This window comes from Morone saxatilis, unplaced genomic scaffold, assembly GCF_004916995.1.
Source record: "Morone saxatilis isolate NCDOM2014 unplaced genomic scaffold, NCSU_SB_2.0 Contig21, whole genome shotgun sequence".
NCBI lineage: Eukaryota > Metazoa > Chordata > Actinopteri > Moronidae > Morone > Morone saxatilis.
Window position 1 is genome coordinate 18,155,030 of NW_023339774.1, and position 18,114 is coordinate 18,173,143.

Below are 18,114 nucleotides of genomic sequence, written 5' to 3' on the forward strand. Positions count from 1 at the left end.
TTACAGGAGGGCCCTTTATTCCTGGGAAACCTGTTGGTCCCTGAGGGCCTGGCAGACCCTGAAAGAAACAACAAATGATCAATAATCAGTTGTTTCTTATGGAAATTGATACATGTTATGATAAAAAAACATGAGCCTTAATGACAGTGTGATGGTACGTACCCTCTCACCGGGAGGTCCGGGTGGGCCGTCATTTCCTGAGTTACCCTGAAGAGATAAAATAAGGAGTAAAGGAACATGTACCAAAATATATGCAAGAAGTTGGTAGTAAAATGCCCTACAAACCTTTGGTCCAGCTTTTCCTGTTGGTCCTCTTGGTCCTCTCTCTCCTCGAGGGCCCTTGAGAAAAAGACAAATTGATTAAAATCTCAGAAAGGGATATTAGTCACCTGAATATGTCATGTTTTCACGGTTTAATCGGTGTGGGTTCCCCTCAAGCATGCTCAGGTTGAACCTCCACTTGCACTCAGGTGCCAAGCTTGCCATCTGTATAATAAGCAGGAGTCTGCTGAGTAAGACTAACCGTTGGTCCTCTCTGTCCGCGTGGGCCAGGCTTTCCTGCTGTTCCCTGTGGACACGAAGAACACACAACATGATCAAAGGAGTGGCACTCGCATCATTAAGAGGCTGCATCCTCTAGAAGAATGAATATAATGCCAGCAGACAGTAACATTTGCAAACCCATTTCAACAGAATAGAGCCATTTAGGAGCTCTGAGATCATCTTTTATCATTAATTAGAAATGACTTCAAAACAAAAGTAACATCAATATTTATCATCACACCTTAGAAAAGGACATTTAATGAACAATAACGTGCAATATAATGGGTTTAAAGCAACGTTATTATAACAGTAGCTGCATACAACTTTAATGAGAAAAACAATTATATCTTTTGTGAGGCTTTTAAGTTTCAAACAAGTGCTGTGAAACTATGTTAATGGCACTGCTACCCCTTTCGGTGTGGGAGCTTGCTCTCATAAACTTCACAAATGTTTTGTGAAGATGAAAAGCTTTGTGTGCCTTGCTCCACTTGTGGTGAAAAACCATTAGTCTTGCCGGCGAGCTAATGGCCCATTCCTTAAACAAAGAAAATGAAACATTGCTCAAGTAACACAAAGTGATAAACAATGCTTTTGGTGGTTCGAAATGAGTTGTATAAGTGATCATGAAGAAGGAATACAATTGTCTTCCTGTCTTTGCTGAAAATCTTTATTTTAAAGCCATACAACTTCCTCTAGGTTGATAAATCCAGACAGGGACAGAACCCTGTCTCTAGCACTACGCCAGTATTGATCCAACCCTTAAAGGAATGAGCAGAATAATAAGAAGTCCATCTGACATACCCGAGTTCCTTTCTCTCCATTGGCGCCAGGGAAACCTTGGAAACCCTGAGATCCCTGTGTGTGAGAAAGAGAGCAATTAATCATTTGAGAGACAAACCTTAAATATTATACCCCCTGTTTGTTCCCAGAGATATCCCTCGCATATCAAATGCAACAGGAGATTTGGTGTACCATAAATAAAAGCAGCGTTTTATTGTTGCCGTATCAGGGGCCAAGGGCTGACACCAAAAGGCATATTCAAATCCCTGGCTCTTTGATCAGGGAGCTTCAAGCATGTCCAGTTGTCAGATTGCGGATTTGGCTCGGAAAGGCTAAAGGATGAGCCATCAAAAGTTCAGCAAAGCAGCCCTCACATGCACATGTACGCATTTTTAATTCTCTTTCAAATACACACAGAAACACGTGTGTGTAAAGACACTGCCAAATAAATTGTGTTCCTGATCAATAAGGTTTTTAAGTTACTCAACACTAAAATCAGTGAGCTAATAACAATGTTGTTTAGTTATACGTGTGCGCAATTACCTTTGGTCCTTGTCTTCCTGGGTATCCTGGCAATCCGGGAACTCCAAGTTTACCCTGTAAATTAAAAAAGCCAAAATTGTTTTTAGATTCACTTGAAAGGATATTCCAGTGATTTAGTATTGCACTTTCATGCAGTTGGTGGATCCATTAGAGACAAAACTTTCAAAACTGATTCAGAAGAGACAGACTGACTTTTAGTGTCTAGTATGGATCAAGCTTAAAAAATGCTGGATCCTACAATTCCCACAATGCAATTCAACAGCTTAATCCTCATAAATTCCCAGATGACATCATCAGATCTATTTTTAAGTAATACTCGGATGAGAAAACTGAACTTCATGTGTAAAATTGCTCAATTCCCACATATATATATATTGAATGAGTATCTCGCCAACCTAAATGCAAGACAAGCAGACTGCACCCAGCCTGTATAATACTACATTTGTACAGCTTTGAATGTAAACAAATAGAATAGTAGTTGTATTCTAATTGTAAAAACTACATTCAAATATGAACAAACACCTGCTAAACACAGCGGCATTTATTAGAAGCAGCTTAGTGTTTGAACATTGAAATATTGGCTGCTTTTCAGGCTCTAATTAAATCTGAAAATGACTCAGCTGTTACCTCATGTGTGATACAGACCCGTGTCTACATCTATAATGCAGTGTTATCTTCATATTGCAAATGTATGTACGATTCAGAAAACAAGCACTTCAGGTTTTAAGGATAAGACTAATAATAATGATATTCAAATAATACTGACTGCAGTTTTCAGTTTTAATTTTGGCTGGTGCCTTGCCAAATCAGATTGTGCATGAGTTTCAATAATAGTCAACATCTGTTCTGCTCATTTTTAAGTCTTTAGTAAAAGATCATTAAGAGGCTACATCCTCTATAAAATAATGCTACCACAAAAATTGTATTGTCAACAACAGCTTATGCAGTTTTCAATTTAACAATAAAGAATGTAAAGAAGTGAATCAATTTCTTGCTCCCAGCTGGTTCAAGAGCAGCAGCATGGAGAAAAAAATCTGTTGCCATTCAAAACAGAACGATCGGAAAAACAATTTTCCTTGTTAAGCCCTGCTGAGTTATCATCCTAGATCAAACATGACTTTTGATACAAAATACCAATTTTATTTAACTCTGTTTTATCAGTCAGTGTAAAATGTAGGCACAGTGTCTGTGGGATATCAGTGTAAAATGAGCTTACCTTCTCACCAGTTGGGCCAAGAGGACCAGCATCTCCTGGGAGACCTGAACGACCCTTTGGTCCCTCGGGACCATCTTCTCCTCTGGGTCCAGATGATCCAAGCTCTCCCTGGAAAGTACAGAAAGCACAAACATCACACACCTTACACTGAAACATGGTGCACTAGATCCACTGTCAAAACACTCCTTGAGGTTGACTGTTGACTGTGGTTGTGCTATTTTTTGTACTGTATATATTTAATACCTTAATTGTTTATATCACGTATAAGCCAGCCAGCACTTTTCTTCTGTCTTTGTCTGCTGGGTGCATTACTGCCACCAACTGTTAACCAGTTGAATAGCGTGAACATTACAGAGTTACGTTATTGCCCTCTACAATGGTCAGGAGCCACCTACATGAACATGACATTTTCTCAACACTTTTAGTTATTTATTTTACATGAGAGATTTCTGCATTTTTGATTCTGCGCTCTCCTTACTGGTTCACTAAGGAGACGTCAAATAATGCAATGCACCAATCGGGATTTAGCAATATTTGAATCACCATCTGATGACGGTTGTGGAGTCCTTGCTCATATTGCCAGGATGCTGTAAATTAAGTCTGATCATAACCACACCCAGACTGTCCTGATGAAGCAGATTAGATTCGTCTTTGTTCAGTTAACTTTACACTTAATAATAATGAAAAATGAAAAGATCATTTTTTTAATAACTTTGCCTTTCTGCTTATATAGTCCTGAACAGTCTTGTCATGTCATAACTTAGATCTTTCCTTTTCAGCACCTTTATAATCTTATACAACTTAATTTATGGAAAGTACAATTACATAATTTCTTTTTTTTTTGGAGAAATCAAGCCAGCGTAATTCAGGTCGCCTGTTGTGAGTGTTAAGTTGCTAGCCTATCTTTCCTTGCTACCTGCTCCTAAAAGCAGTTAGCGATCCTATTATTGCTTCTCTCCGTATGTGTGCTCCACTTCTAACGGGACACACACTAAATGACAGAGTACAAACTCGCCCTGACAACCAGTCGCTGCTGCAGAGACCCAGTGGTGTGTGAAAGGTATCTAGTTAAAGGCTTGTGCAGAGTTGCGCAAGCAAGTGAGTGCGCGCGCACACCCACACTCTAGTACACATTAAACGGCATCAAGCAAACTGTACTTGACTCACACTTGCAAGCTCATCAAAGAGAACACTTTAAATTGCGCACACACACACACACACTTCTCATAGGCATGCTTAAAAATGAGTCATTTAGATTCTGGTCCATGTGTGTCTCCTCCAGAGCAGAGGGCCTACTCAAATCCTTGCTTTCATCTGGATCTGCTACATCTCCAGAGGAAAACAGGCTGGAGCCCCATGTCTCTCTCTCTGGTTTGAAAGGGTTTAAAGTGCCATTGATTTCTCCTTCCTTTTTGTACTTGGCGATAGACAGCCTGGTCAGGGACTCTGGGTTTTGATGTTTAAAGCACGGGCTAAGGCAAAGTATGTTTCTCACTGTAAGACTGTTTTCCTGATTCTTGACACTGTACATCCCTAATGCAGTTTGGAGAAGGAAGTTGTTCCTGGGTACAACTGTCAAACTTGTTTTTTTCTCTCTTTAAGTTGTTGAGGTTTAGACTGACTTGAAAGTGGCAGAGGGGGGACAGAAAAGAAATTGGAAACTGCTCACGAAAATACATAAACAGCTGGCAATAGGAACAACACCTTATGTTTGCTCATTACCCACAATTCCACAGTAGTCACAGAGGCTTAGGCCATCAGGGAATAGCATATCAGGAGTGGTTGGTGCTTTCACTTAGTTCAGGTGAAGGTCATCCCAGACAAAACTCAACCCCAAAAACAATTTTGAGTGATTAGTTTCATTCATTTGAAGGATGTTTCCAACATCAAGATGTGACTGAGTACAACATAAAAAACGAAATCCTTACCCTGTCGCCCTTGATACCCATATCACCCTTGAAGCCGGGGAAGCCGTCTTCTCCCTGACAAGACAATAAAGAAGACACAGAGATGAGGAAGGAGAATTAATGGGATAATACAGATGTTGAAAACCATTTGTGTTGTATTCACACACAGACACACACTCCAAGACAATCACAAGCATACACATAGATGAGGCAAGATCCACTGTTGCCATAGAAACTCTTGATCGCCTTTTTTCTTCTATACCAGCAACATTCAGATCAGTTTTACAGGATTCCATTGAGATTATCACTGGCAAAAACATTTCATGCAAGACCACCACCATCATCATCACCATTAAGGTTCAGTATGATTCATACAAATACCACAATTTCTCCCAAGTTTCTCGCTTTCTTTGAGCCAACAGTCTGAGCTCTCTTACCTTTTCACCCTTGGTTCCTTTAAGACCACGTACACCGTCGGCTCCCTGTGATGCAAGAACAGACAGATGTTACAGGCCGACAGGGTGCATATTGGACAAACAGGAGCGGTTGAATTGTAGAGAGTTCATTCCCACCATGAGCCAGGAGGATATTCACCACCAATGTGATGATGACAGATTTTCTAAAATAAGGCTGCAAAGTCAGAAAAGTCATCTGATGTAGCTGATTGTCACTGTTTTTTGTTTTTTTTCAAATGTGTCAAACAAGGGTGCTATGGAGGGCACACCATGTAATGGATGCATTCAGCTGTGTTTTGTCTGTAGGTTAAATGTAAAAGCATTAATCCTCCCAACTACTTTTCTTGACTGTTCATCTCATCAGAGAGGGGACACTTCAGACTTCAGCCATGACTGTTAGCTAGAAGTCAAGCCACTTGTGTGATCCCTTCTCTCAGTGGAAGCTTTAATGATTGGATCAATCACACCCCCTTGCCAAGATTTTATTTGATGGGATTTCTTTTGTCTTGGTTTTATCAGCTACTGATGACAGCAAAGGAGAAGGGCTGCACGCCTTGAGCTGTTATCAGCCCTGGTACCCAACCTTAGCACCACCTTATGGGAGCAAAGTGATGTAAGATTTGAAAGGATGACTTTCCTGTCTTAATCTTTGCATCACTTTGTATGTCTCTATGACACAAGCAGAGGCCATTGATCCATTCAGTTCCTCTTTCAAGGGAAGGTAATTTAGCAGGAAACTAGGTCTTTTAATTTGTTAAACAACAGCTTTTTACAAAATAAAACTTAGCTGTTGGACAAACCTTGCAAATAATAAAACAGGCTTTTTTTCCAGAGGCATTTTAAGATAGATAGATAATGGGCAACTATTAGCCCATAACAGTTATTAATTGCAGGGCACCACTAGCTGATGATATCACAAATGAATTTATTAGTGGTTGATAATCATCTTACCTTCACGCCGCGGGGGCCAGGATAACCAATGGGTCCTTGAGGACCAGCAGGGCCCTGGGGAGATGGATGTTTGGTGAGACCTTGTAGCACACACGCAATTACAGTACACACACAGTGCTACTGTTATCTACATTAATGCAAAATGTTTTATGCAAAACTGTCTGAACTAGAACAAAGGGAGGGGAAAGAAACGTAGTGAAGCAGAAATACATTTTGAAGAAATTGCAAGCTCCAAAACTTAGAGAAGCATCGAAAGAAATAAAACCCACCAAGTGTCCTTTCTCTCCAGGAGGCCCCTCCTTTCCAGGGTGACCCTGTGAATTATTAACAGAAATATTATTGCATCTCATTTCAGGATAATTACCACCATAAATACTACAACACACCCTATAACTGAGGGATTAAGTTGTAAAACTATGGGAGGACGTACCAAACTGGAAAATTGGAATAAGCGCCTTTGGACTCCAATCTCATTTGGGATTTTCTTCCTTAATGCACAGTATTACAGAGGCACTACTGGCTATTACTGCACTCTAAAAGCCATGACTACTGGGACTTCACTATACATTACACACATAATGTACATGCATGTGTGCAGACACACAACACAGTAGACACAAAAACACACATCTAATAAGAAAGATTGGAAGGAAATTTGATTGCATTCTTGTGAGACAAAAAAGCTCTGCAAAGCCTCTCATGGTCAACGGGAGAGAATATGGAGAGGGAAATAAATACTTGAGAGGGCAGAAGTGAGGAGCAGGGAGGGAGCATTGACGTTGACAGAGAGAATATTGTGGCTGATGGAAGATGCAACGAATGAATAGAAAAAGCTGAGTGTGTAAATGGCAGAGAGCTATTTCTACTCTGCTCTGAAAGCCATTAAAGGACCAGAGGACATTGTGCAGTGTTGACTCTCCCTCACCAAATTTCTCTTCTTTCTTTTTTACACCGTCCCCTTTTTCTTTCACTACCATCATTCATATTTCACAGCCCCTCTTGTCTCTGACTCTCTTAGGTGCCACCTGGTGCCTTCTAAGGCACATCTGCTATTAGTGCAGGTGTCTTCTGTGCTGTCTGTGCAGAGATGGGAAGGAGAGTATTTGCATGTATATGTCTGTGTGTGTGGGTGGGTCGTTCCACTGTTACACAGCTGTGGTAATGTGTTGTATCATACATATGTTTCAGCAAAATAATTATCGCACTGTGTTTTGAATGTGCTAAGTGGTTTTTCAAAGAGAGAGGTTGTTTTACTTGAATACATTTCTTTGGATGTTTGGTATATTAACTTACTGGAGGACCATCAGCTCCTGGCATTCCTGGCAAGCCGGGCTTTCCAGTGGGACCCTAGATAGAAGACAAGAAGTTAGACATCAGTAAAATCTACAGCCACACTCAGGTCTCTATGAGGCTGTACTTGTATGCTGATCTTTCGCAGGTATAATGTTTACAATGTTCACCATTTTATTTTAGCGTGTTTCCATCCTAAAAGTATAGATGAGGCTAATGGGAAAATTAGTTTCATAAATATTTGGTCATTAATTAACATAAAGGGGAACATGAATGTTAAATGTACCAAATTTAGTGGTCCAGCCAATAGATTTAGTGATACATTGAATTCTGGATAGTAAGACTGCTTACCAGGAGAATTTTTATCATCCAGTAAATCTGTGTTTTTATGATTAATGATCAACCTCGGCTCCCAATTACTTCTTTGAACCAACATGTTTAAATAAATGATCCTGTATCTGTTCTTTAATCCATTCTAATTTAGCTTCATCAAATACAGCAGCCTTCTAGTATTATATTTATTATCAGGAGAGACATAATACCTACGCTATTTATTCTTAAATTCCAACTGTTCCATAATAAACTGAATACCCTCCATAGCTGGCAGATGTGATTTAGCTGAAATGGGATTAAAATGTATCAGGATTAAAATCTATCTGTACCGTCTACTAGGCACTATTTGGTCCTCCATTGGGGATGGGGACGCGTTTGCATAATAGGGTGATAAGCATTTGGAACTGAATAAGATAGCAACTTGGCTTTCAGCTCATGCAAATGAATGAGACAATTTCCTGCAATTTTATAGATTTGGGTTCTGTGTTTATTAACATTTTATCAAGCTGGCATTTTTTTTTCCTGTGGCGTTGCAGAAATGGCATGTTTCACAATATATTGTAGTTATTCAGTGATCATGTGATATCTTACCTTCTCTCCTGGAGGTCCGATGGCTCCTTGGGGCCCAGGAAGTCCCTGCGGAGAGAATACAAGATGCTCAGAACAGTTTATGTGATGGATGAGAGAATAATGTAATGTCAGATAACCTGTTCATCACTGACCTGGGCACCTGGGTTGCCTTGCTGTCCAGGGGGTCCTGGCTCTCCTTGAGGTCCCTGAAAAAAAGAAGCAAATTTTAGAAAACTCATTATAAATACAAACATTGATTACTTTATTTACTTCAGTAAAAACGTCCCATATGAAGGGAAGAGTGATTTGTTTCTCCATATGGTCCATTAAAAGTGAAATGTAGCTCTGAACAGATATAAATTAGAAGCTGTCTAACAGCGCATCACTGCATTATTACCTTCTTATACCTAAACAGGCCATTACTTTTAGACAAATAGCACAATACTTTGCTCTGGCTTGAGGTAGAACACACACAGTACACATTCTGACACCTACTGACCTAATGAAAGACACTGCTGAACCATAAATACAAAACCCATTCCTCTCAGATAACTGGCGATCAGTTATGTTGCTGCAGTCCAAGAGTCTGGGAAGCTGTTGATCTTCCATCTCAACCTAGTTGGAACATTCCCAACAGAACAGACAGGCTGTTCCAGCTAGGTATTCTCTCATTATAGCCAGGCGCTACCAGAAATTGACCTGGAATGATACAATTGGCCATGGCGGACTGCTCAAATGGATCTAAACACAGCCAGTCTATTCTTTATTATCTGCTAACTATCTTCTGATTATACTGGTGTTTGTGTGTTTGTGTGTGTGGATGTAAGAAAGAGAGAGGGCTCATGAAGCAATATCATGGATTTGAGGATAAAATAGGGAGAAAGAGATGAAAATGTATTGCTAGACCCTGGGACAATTGCGTGTTTTATCTGACAAATGTCTGATACAGAAAATTAGACAATTCCAGTTTCACTTACTATGTTTCCTTTGGGTCCAGGGTGGCCATCCATTCCAGTAACACCCTACATCAGATGAGATAATCACAACATTTAGTGCATATAAAGGCAGGCCAGCAAATCTGTAATACACTGAAAAAGTTAACATTTTGGATGCACTTTTAGCCCTGAAATCTCAGGACAAATGTGTTGTGTGTTTGTACAACACACCTTGGATTCTGCATCTGCACTATATGAATTGGAGTACATGATTTATTGTATTTGGGATCTCTACATCCTGCACAGGGATATCAGTTCAAAATAAGCTACTTGATTGATGCGCACTGTCCATGTTAAATTAAATCAGCTGAAACAATATCAGCATCAGGTTTTAGCCTTGCTCCGCTGTAGACATTTGTCTGAAATGCTGAAGTTAAACTCAATAACATATGCTACTCTTTGTGTATGCTGTCTGAAATATATTGAGTTTTGTATTTCCCTGTGGGTGTTGTTTGCATTGTCTTCTGTTCTTGTTGCCTATGAGATGGCAAAAAATGGATTCTGCTCTCTAAACAGTGAATCTGTAACAGCATGGATATGAAAAGGTGGAAGGAGGGGACTTACAGGGGGTCCAGGAGGTCCCTGAGGTCCTTTTGGTCCCAGCAATCCACGGGGCCCCTAGGAAACAAGAAGGGAAATAAGATTGAGAAGGATATGACACCTGTGAAAAGTCTGATGAATTATTAAACACGTTCGACTAAATCAAGTTTTCAAAATTATACTTCTGGCCGACTTCCCAAATGTCCTTGAGGATAGTCTACAGAGTCAGATTGTGAGGGAAAGCTGAAACCCCTTCAATTTTTTTTTCTTTACTACACATTAATTCCCCACAGCTATGCCTATTGAGCATTGCATTGAATTTCTGTGCTTTGCCTCACAGCTACAGTTACCTAACAAGACGTACTGTCCTGGTGGTTTGAATTCAAACCAATGTAGCACACCCTGGTGGACAAAATAAGTCATAACAGCAGATATCAAGGGCTTTCTGATGGTTTCTCCTTCACTGTCTTTCTCCCCCTCTATGGGGAATATCCCGCCTGAGAGAGTGGGAGGCTATTATAACAAGCTTGATGTGAGCTGCCTGCATTTCTCACCTCCAAGGATTATCTTGTACAGATGAAGCACTGGCAAACCACTGATCATCACACACTTCCCACCAATATGATGCTAAAAAGAATCTCCATTTATATGAATATGAACAGTGGCTGCAGTCTGCAGATGATATATGATATCATCAGGCCATATGATTGTTCACTAACACAATGGCATGATGACAGTGGGCCCTGAGCTCTCAGTTCTATCATCAACAATCTCCCAGTGTAAGGCTGAATGGGAATACATGTAATCACTCACTGGTTCACCAGGAAGTCCCCTGGGTCCGATCTCTCCATCATCTCCCTGGGAAAGAGAGAGAGAGAACGGGTCAGAATGTAGAACAAGACAGGGGAATGATAATGGAGGAGAAAGTGAGGATATGTGTGTGTGTGTAACAAGGGTCGAGAGATAATGGAAAGGCAGAAAGAAAAAGCAGGGGAAGAGGGGATCAGGTTGCATCAGCTGTGGGTAATGAGGATGGTGGAGGGAGATTAGAAGCAGATAAAGGTGTGCAGAGATCAAAAATGTAAGGGAGAAAATTTAGTGAGAAATTGAAGACAGGGAGAGCAAGTGGAAGTGAATTTTGGGTGCTGACAAAAGGTGAGTTTGGTAAGAAGAAGTTCAGCTCAGAGTAATTTCTGTCTTTCTGCAACATAACATTAGTGGTTAAGGGATGAGATACATCAGACACAAGCTTTACTCCTATCTGGCCTTATAGGTTGTTATAACCAAAGGAAAATAAAGAGGTATTTTTACCCTCTCTCCATCCTCTCCAGGAGCACCAGGAGGTCCAGAGGGTCCAGATTCACCCTATAACAACAAACATTAAGATTTAACAGTAGCACACATCAAAAGAAACACACACACATGCACACTTTTCATAGCACCACAAAACATCTTACTCTGTGTCCTTTTTCACCAGGAAGTCCAGCCAGACCATCAAACCCTCTGTCTCCCTGAAGAGGAAAGAAAAAACAAGTTGCATACCTTTTGTACAAGTTTGAAAACGTAAACTAGTATTATGAAATATAGTGCACTGAAGTGTATTATGAATGTGGTAGACAAGGTACCTTGGGTCCAGACTGTCCTGGCATGCCCCTGGCACCGTCGCTTCCAGGACGACCCTTTAAAAATAACAACAGTTACATAAGATGTCTGCAAACAGATCAGTTGGATCAATACACAGTGAAGACTCGAATATGCCTGGGTTTTAATTCAGCACTCTGTAATGTATCAATTATTCCTCATGAGTATCAGAAAGTAATATGTTGTTTGTGTCACGCATACCCTTCTGCCAGGCTTTCCAGAAGGTCCAGGGGATCCCAAAGGTCCACGTGGTCCCTGAAACAAACACACTCATATTAAACGTTGAGGCATTTCTTTGAGGCAAGAAAAGTTACATGTACAAGTGTACAAAATAATTAGCTAACTAATGAAATACTGAAATAGTTCAACAATATATAAGTTAAAGTTGAACAAGTTTTGAAGGCAACAGGTTTCAGGTTAAGGTTAGTTGTTTAGATAAAAACTTTTTTATATCTCATACCTGAGGACCTGACTCTCCAGACTCTCCCTTCAGTCCTGGTACACCAGGAGGACCCTGAGAAGGAAAAGAAAATTTGATAGACACAAAACTAATAACAATTCAGCTACACACTGTTTGTATATTCACTTTGTGTACTGTGCACTACAATAACTGCTGATCAAATTTTTGACATAAACTTTCTATTGATTTTGAGTCTGTGTTTGCCGTGACATGATTCGAAATACATACCAGAGGGCCGGACCTGCCAGTCAAACCCATTGGACCTGTAGGGCCGCGCATAGCCAGCTGAAGATAGGAAGGGAACGGTTAGCGATATCATCACAAAATAAGATACAAATAAAAACATAGAAAGAATAAAAGAATGAAAGCTGTTGTACAGTACATTTAGCTGATGTGTGATTAAATCTAACATTGATTAATCGTTTGCATATGTGTATGTGCTGTATTTGTGTCTGTAAAAATACAACAAACAATATTCTAATATAATATTTAAGCAGCTGTGGAAAATGTGGCAAAAAAGGAATAAAATCAAACAAAACAAAAATGTAAAAAAATGACATTTTAACAGGAGAAGGAGGTTGGTAAAATAGAGAAAACAAGTACAGCACAGTATAATACTGACAACTAATGTGTTTGTGTGTGAACTGTTACCCTAGCCTGCTGCATGATGGCTTGCATCTGCGCCTCCTGTGCTGATACAGCAGGTCCCTTCTGTCCAGAGTCACCTCCAGCGCTCATTCTAAACTATGGAGGGAATCACAGGTTGGTGAGACTTCGCTCTAGTAAAAATAATACCAGCACTCAGTAGACACTGGCAAAACACACAAATAATAGATGAGAAATGTAGAATGATAAAGATTCTTGCAGCACAATAAATATTTTAGTTTAAATACTGACATCTGTTCCCAACATTGTCTCCAATATTTCTTTAATACAGCATCTTCATCTTAAAAATATGAAACAGATGATGAGCTACAGTAAGCGTCAGCCTCCAGCTGCCAAGCCAGCACCATCAAGGGCTGCCTCTGCAGGCCATGAGCTTCGAATTATACTGGCATCTGGTGGTGATAGGCCGACATTGCACTGTAGGTGAACATCCAGGGTTGTGGTGCAACACAGGTTTGTTTGGGCCAGGCATCTTGGGTTGGGTTACGTAGCGCAGTTCTCAGGAGGCTGACAGTCGGTCGGTTTACAGATGCACAGCAACACAGCAACAGTGAAAAACTGTGCAGGGTTTAACCGTCACAAAAAACATTGTTACCAAGAAGCAAAATACAAACAGTTGATTCCGAACTTCAGGGCTGAGTCAGATCTACTGCAGCTCACCCACCATGAACCAAATTTCTCCACAGCACAAACTTTTCACAACTATTGTGCAAATCCCACAGTTTTTTCTTCTGAAAAGATTTCTGCTGACTTTGATTAAATATTGGCCCTTCCCTTCGCTATCTCAGTCACAATCAAATATATGCAGCTATTTCTTTTTCATGCCTGCCAGTCTGCCTGTCCTTTGGTCTGTCTTTCATTCTTTCTCTCTTCATCTTTTTAGCGCCTTTTGTTGTTCCTTCTCCAGTATTAATTTATTTACTGACAATTCTCTGCATCATCGAGCCTTGAACTAAATGTTCTGCTTCATTACATTGTTCGCTAGAAAGGCCAGGGCAAGAGAAAAACACTGGGAAAAATGGAAACTACATCATTTATTCACAAAACACCAACTCATGGTAGAGCAGGCTGTCAACAGAATATAAAGAAGATGCATCACTACTGGATGAATGCAAGTGGGCAATTTAAGCAAGTGTCAAGATTTGCCATTTAACCTTGTCATGTTGATTCCACAATTTCAACACTGAACCAAAGAGTCCTCTAGTGAGAGAAGAGTGAAACAACAATGCATGTTTCTCATTAGGCTTGCAGCTAAAGGGTCAGATTTCAAGTTGTGCTCTCTGCCAGTGGATACACCAGAATGACTTGAGTTCCTGTCCAGACAGCGCCTGCCACATGGCTCACCCAGACAGCTCTGTGGACCCCTGAAACCGCAACTTCACATCTGTACAACTAATCACGTCCAACAGCAGCAGTTTCAGACATCTTCCAAGTACAAGGGAAAGAAAGTAAAAAAGGTAGACAGCGTAGGAAGTCATTAGCTTGGCTGTGTAACTGTCGCAGTTGAAGCACTGAATGCAGCTGAAGCTACAAAGAGAACCAACAGCGTTGCTTTGCTTCCTGTCTAAAGCTTGACGAGTTCCTGGAAGGACACGCAATAGGATAGTTTAAATTTTGGCTAAAGAATGTCAATGAAGGTGGAGAAAGACCTATAATATGTAGATTTGAGTTGAGCTGAGAGTGAGCCATACAGGTGATCGGTGGGGGGGGCTCACTTACAAAATATAGGGGTTGCTAAAGCACAGATTTACATTACAAACTCTTTGTTAGGGGCAGGTCTATTAAAAATGGTTTCAAAGGAAACCCCCTTTAGTCCACTAAGCTGTGTAAACCACATGTCATAGTTATTGACGAAAAAGAAAAATACATCATACTTGGCTTTAAACAAGGCTAAACTAGGATATAAAGCCACATGGAAAATGTTTTAACGCTTTAAGTGGGGTAAACATGAAACCAGACAGCGTTTCCTATTTGGCTATTTTAAACACTTTTTTAAACACTTATAATGTACTTACAGGCAGCATCAGGATAGTTCCAGGGGGTCCTGGCAGACCATCAGCACCAGGAAGACCAGGACGACCCGGAGGACCCTTAGAAGAAAAATTACAAAGACATGAGTGCATACACACTGACAGAAATGTTTATTTTCTCTATTTTTAGAGATTTAAAAATAAGTGGGATATAAACAATTTATCTTTACCCTCTCTCCAGAATCTCCAGCACTGCCTGGTGGGCCAGAAGCACCTGGGGGTCCGGGGAGACCCTATTTCAAGAAAAATATCAAATTTTTCACTCATCATACATACACAATGCAGACACTAACAAAGAAACAGTCATATTTGCTCCACTAAAGCTCTCGCCTTTATTGTGGAAAGTGGTCACACATGGGAGAAAGGAATGCATGAGGCAATATGGGACAGCTTGTTGAGTTGTAAATCCTTTGTGAGGCGCTCTTTATTTGTCTATAGCTTGAATGGCTGAACTCTATGGGACTCCATCTGCAGGGTGTCAAGAGCAACTGTGCCTGAAAAAATCTCCCTAGATAAATAATTTAGTTCTTCAACATCTGGGCAAGTCCATATCTCTTCAGGGGGACTGTTTTGGTCACTCCCTTTGCACTGGGAATCAGGCAGCCAGGGATTTTCACAGCACAGCATTAAAACTTGCATTTTACTATCCAGAGGACATAGCATAAACAGACTAGAGGAATGGGTGACATAAACCGTTATCAGCTTTTATTTATCAACAAAGATTACAAAGAATAATGCAAGACAAGAAAAAAAATAGGAAGTTAAAAGGGAGGGACTTAAGAGAGACAGATTTACTTACTGTTGGCCCTTCAGGCCCAGGCGGACCCTCCACTAACATTCCCTGAAACATACAAGCACAGGAATCATCAGATACCGCAAGAGTTCCCACAACTATCTCCTGGCCTCATTCATAAGTACATGTCTGTATGCAAACATCTCAGTCAATACAGATGCACTCATAAGCATTGGTTAAAGCCATTAAGTGTACATGCATACATGTCCCAACACACCTGCCTATCAACTTTCCATCTCAAAGTCTTCAAATGAATGTACATTCCTGCCTGTCATTTCAGTTATGCTCGCAATTAATCCTCGGAGAACAGAAGGGTGAATTACTGCAGAGACACAGAGGCAAAGGTGCCCTGAGGGGCTCTCCAACGAAGCAGAGGGAAGATCAAACTTAAGTGATAATTAATTTGTCCAATACATTTGTCCACACTGACCTCTCTGATCATGCATGAAAAATAAAAGTAGTTTATGCATGTGTCTGTGCTTTGAAATATATTTCAATGATAGCATCTTTGGGGATTTACCCTTATCAAAGAGTATTTCTAACATTTACTGTACAGAAAAATCAGCAAGCCATTTCAGTTCGGTGTGGACTCACGAGCATCTGACTTGCAGATGCATTGTTGCAGCTCTGTGGCTACGGAGATATTGCTTTGTTTGTTTGCTCTTGTGGTAACATTTTGGCTTCCTGCTTTTGTTATGAGGACAGAAACCCACACAATATCCAAACTTATTATGCGACCCCAGCACAGTTTTTTTTATCAACCCCCGAGCTCTACCCACGCAGCATTTTCATCCTCAAAATTACCTGATTGATCTTTGACACTCTCCAGGTTATGCCTGTGTTTTGCCTGCAGTGTGTGTGATGGGAAAAGGGATAAACCTTGGGGGGGAAATGAGTGTGCGTGTTTATGTTTGTGTATAATAATGTCGCTTTCAGGTTTTTGCAAGTTTAAAAGAGACGAGACACACTGGGTGGTGATGTGTACGCAAACTGGTTCTCGTACATGTATACACACACATACACGAACGGTCATCTAGGAAGTGGATTTAGACACACACTCATTTCTGCTCTCACGTATAAACATGAAGACACTCAGTCAAAGTGGCATGTATATTTAGCGGAGCTCAGTGACATTTGTTTGAAGTGAAACAGCTGTAGTTGTATTAGATATAAAAAATCTGTCTGTGTGTACCTTTGCAAACATACAAAAGGAGTCATCCTCATTTTCACCTGGATATGTGAGTGAATCAGAGCTGATGTATTCCACCTGTTTATATTGTTAAAAAGGTTTTGGCAGAGAGGCAGGAAAAGTGTTTCTTACCCCCTTTTGTTCTCCTTCCCTGCCTCTACCTCCCCCTGTGTTTACACACTACACACACTGTGTTTAGAGATTATTGACAATCCCTGCATGGCCATTCTCCAAATGTTTATGCTGTAGTCCTGATGGCCAGCCAGGAGCGAGGGCTCGCCCAAGGATACTTTGTGAAAGATCTGGTAGGCTTTAGTGAGTGTGTTTGGCCTGAATTCTCATTCAGAAGTGTGGGTTGGATTGTGTTTAGATGTGGATCAATCCTATGTACTCGCAAATATAAACATCCACGCATAGACCTGTGTGCACACAAGCACATGCAGCCTACATCTGTTGCTCAAGTATGTTGTTTAAATAGTGGTACTCACAGGCTCAATAACAGCAGGCTCTCCCTTCTGTCCCTTCTCGCCGCGAGCTCCGTCAACCTACACACCAAACACACAGAAACAAACATAATCAGCACCCCTCCTCTTCATCCTCCTTATCATGCTATCCTCCTCATCTTCAAGATCATGTCTTTGCCAGTACGTCCTTCCATTATTTTTCACCTGTCCATAATACTCATTGGTCTCAGCAGGCAGCACTTTTTTGCCCTGGTCATATTCCAGCTCGTCGTAGACGTCATAGTCTGAATCGCCATAGTTGGCGATGTCTTCTTCCTTGAACCCATCAAGGTCTGTGTAGTCGCCCTCGCCTCCCACGCCCAGGCCTGTTCCGGTGGCGATGGACCCCCCTGCTCCGGTGCCGGCGCTGGCTGATCCACCTCCAGCGGTGGAAGATCCTCCAGCAGAGACTGAGCCACCTCCCACGGACACAGAACCACCTCCGGCAGACCCGCCCCCGTGAGTCATGGTAACACTGCCGCTGCTGCTGCTGCTGCCTCCTCCACCTCCAATCTGGACATCACTGCTGCTGCTGCCTCTTCCAACACTGACATGAACTTCGCTGCTACCGCCTCCACCAGTGGTGTAATGGCTGTCCACGCCATAATCGTATCCATCACCGTAGTCACCATAGGAACTTCCTACCTGTAAAAACACACATATATAGTTAGGTAATGTTAGGTATATGTAAGGAACATGCACAACAACA

At 41.1% G+C, this 18,114-nt stretch overlaps 1 protein-coding gene across 2 annotated transcripts in view; it reads right to left on the reverse strand.

Annotated features, from left to right (window-relative positions):
- col5a1 (procollagen, type V, alpha 1) overlaps positions 1–18,114 on the reverse strand; it is a 73,049-nt gene that overhangs the window by 18,288 nt on the left and 36,647 nt on the right. For both annotated transcript variants that reach the window (XM_035667733.1, XM_035667735.1), the window contains exons 8-36: positions 17,571–18,050; positions 17,391–17,447; positions 15,720–15,761; positions 15,091–15,153; positions 14,906–14,980; positions 12,876–12,968; positions 12,453–12,509; positions 12,225–12,278; positions 11,966–12,019; positions 11,749–11,802; positions 11,581–11,634; positions 11,435–11,488; positions 10,937–10,981; positions 10,148–10,201; positions 9,566–9,610; positions 8,741–8,794; positions 8,610–8,654; positions 7,689–7,742; positions 6,665–6,709; positions 6,396–6,449; positions 5,427–5,471; positions 5,011–5,064; positions 3,083–3,190; positions 1,867–1,920; positions 1,345–1,398; positions 524–568; positions 286–339; positions 163–207; positions 5–58 (exon numbers count right to left, since the gene is read on the reverse strand). In XM_035667733.1, the coding sequence (XP_035523626.1) occupies positions 5–58; positions 163–207; positions 286–339; positions 524–568; positions 1,345–1,398; positions 1,867–1,920; positions 3,083–3,190; positions 5,011–5,064; positions 5,427–5,471; positions 6,396–6,449; positions 6,665–6,709; positions 7,689–7,742; positions 8,610–8,654; positions 8,741–8,794; positions 9,566–9,610; positions 10,148–10,201; positions 10,937–10,981; positions 11,435–11,488; positions 11,581–11,634; positions 11,749–11,802; positions 11,966–12,019; positions 12,225–12,278; positions 12,453–12,509; positions 12,876–12,968; positions 14,906–14,980; positions 15,091–15,153; positions 15,720–15,761; positions 17,391–17,447; positions 17,571–18,050 (2,046 nt within the window). The remainder of the gene's footprint in view (positions 1–4; positions 59–162; positions 208–285; positions 340–523; positions 569–1,344; positions 1,399–1,866; positions 1,921–3,082; positions 3,191–5,010; positions 5,065–5,426; positions 5,472–6,395; positions 6,450–6,664; positions 6,710–7,688; positions 7,743–8,609; positions 8,655–8,740; positions 8,795–9,565; positions 9,611–10,147; positions 10,202–10,936; positions 10,982–11,434; positions 11,489–11,580; positions 11,635–11,748; positions 11,803–11,965; positions 12,020–12,224; positions 12,279–12,452; positions 12,510–12,875; positions 12,969–14,905; positions 14,981–15,090; positions 15,154–15,719; positions 15,762–17,390; positions 17,448–17,570; positions 18,051–18,114) is intronic.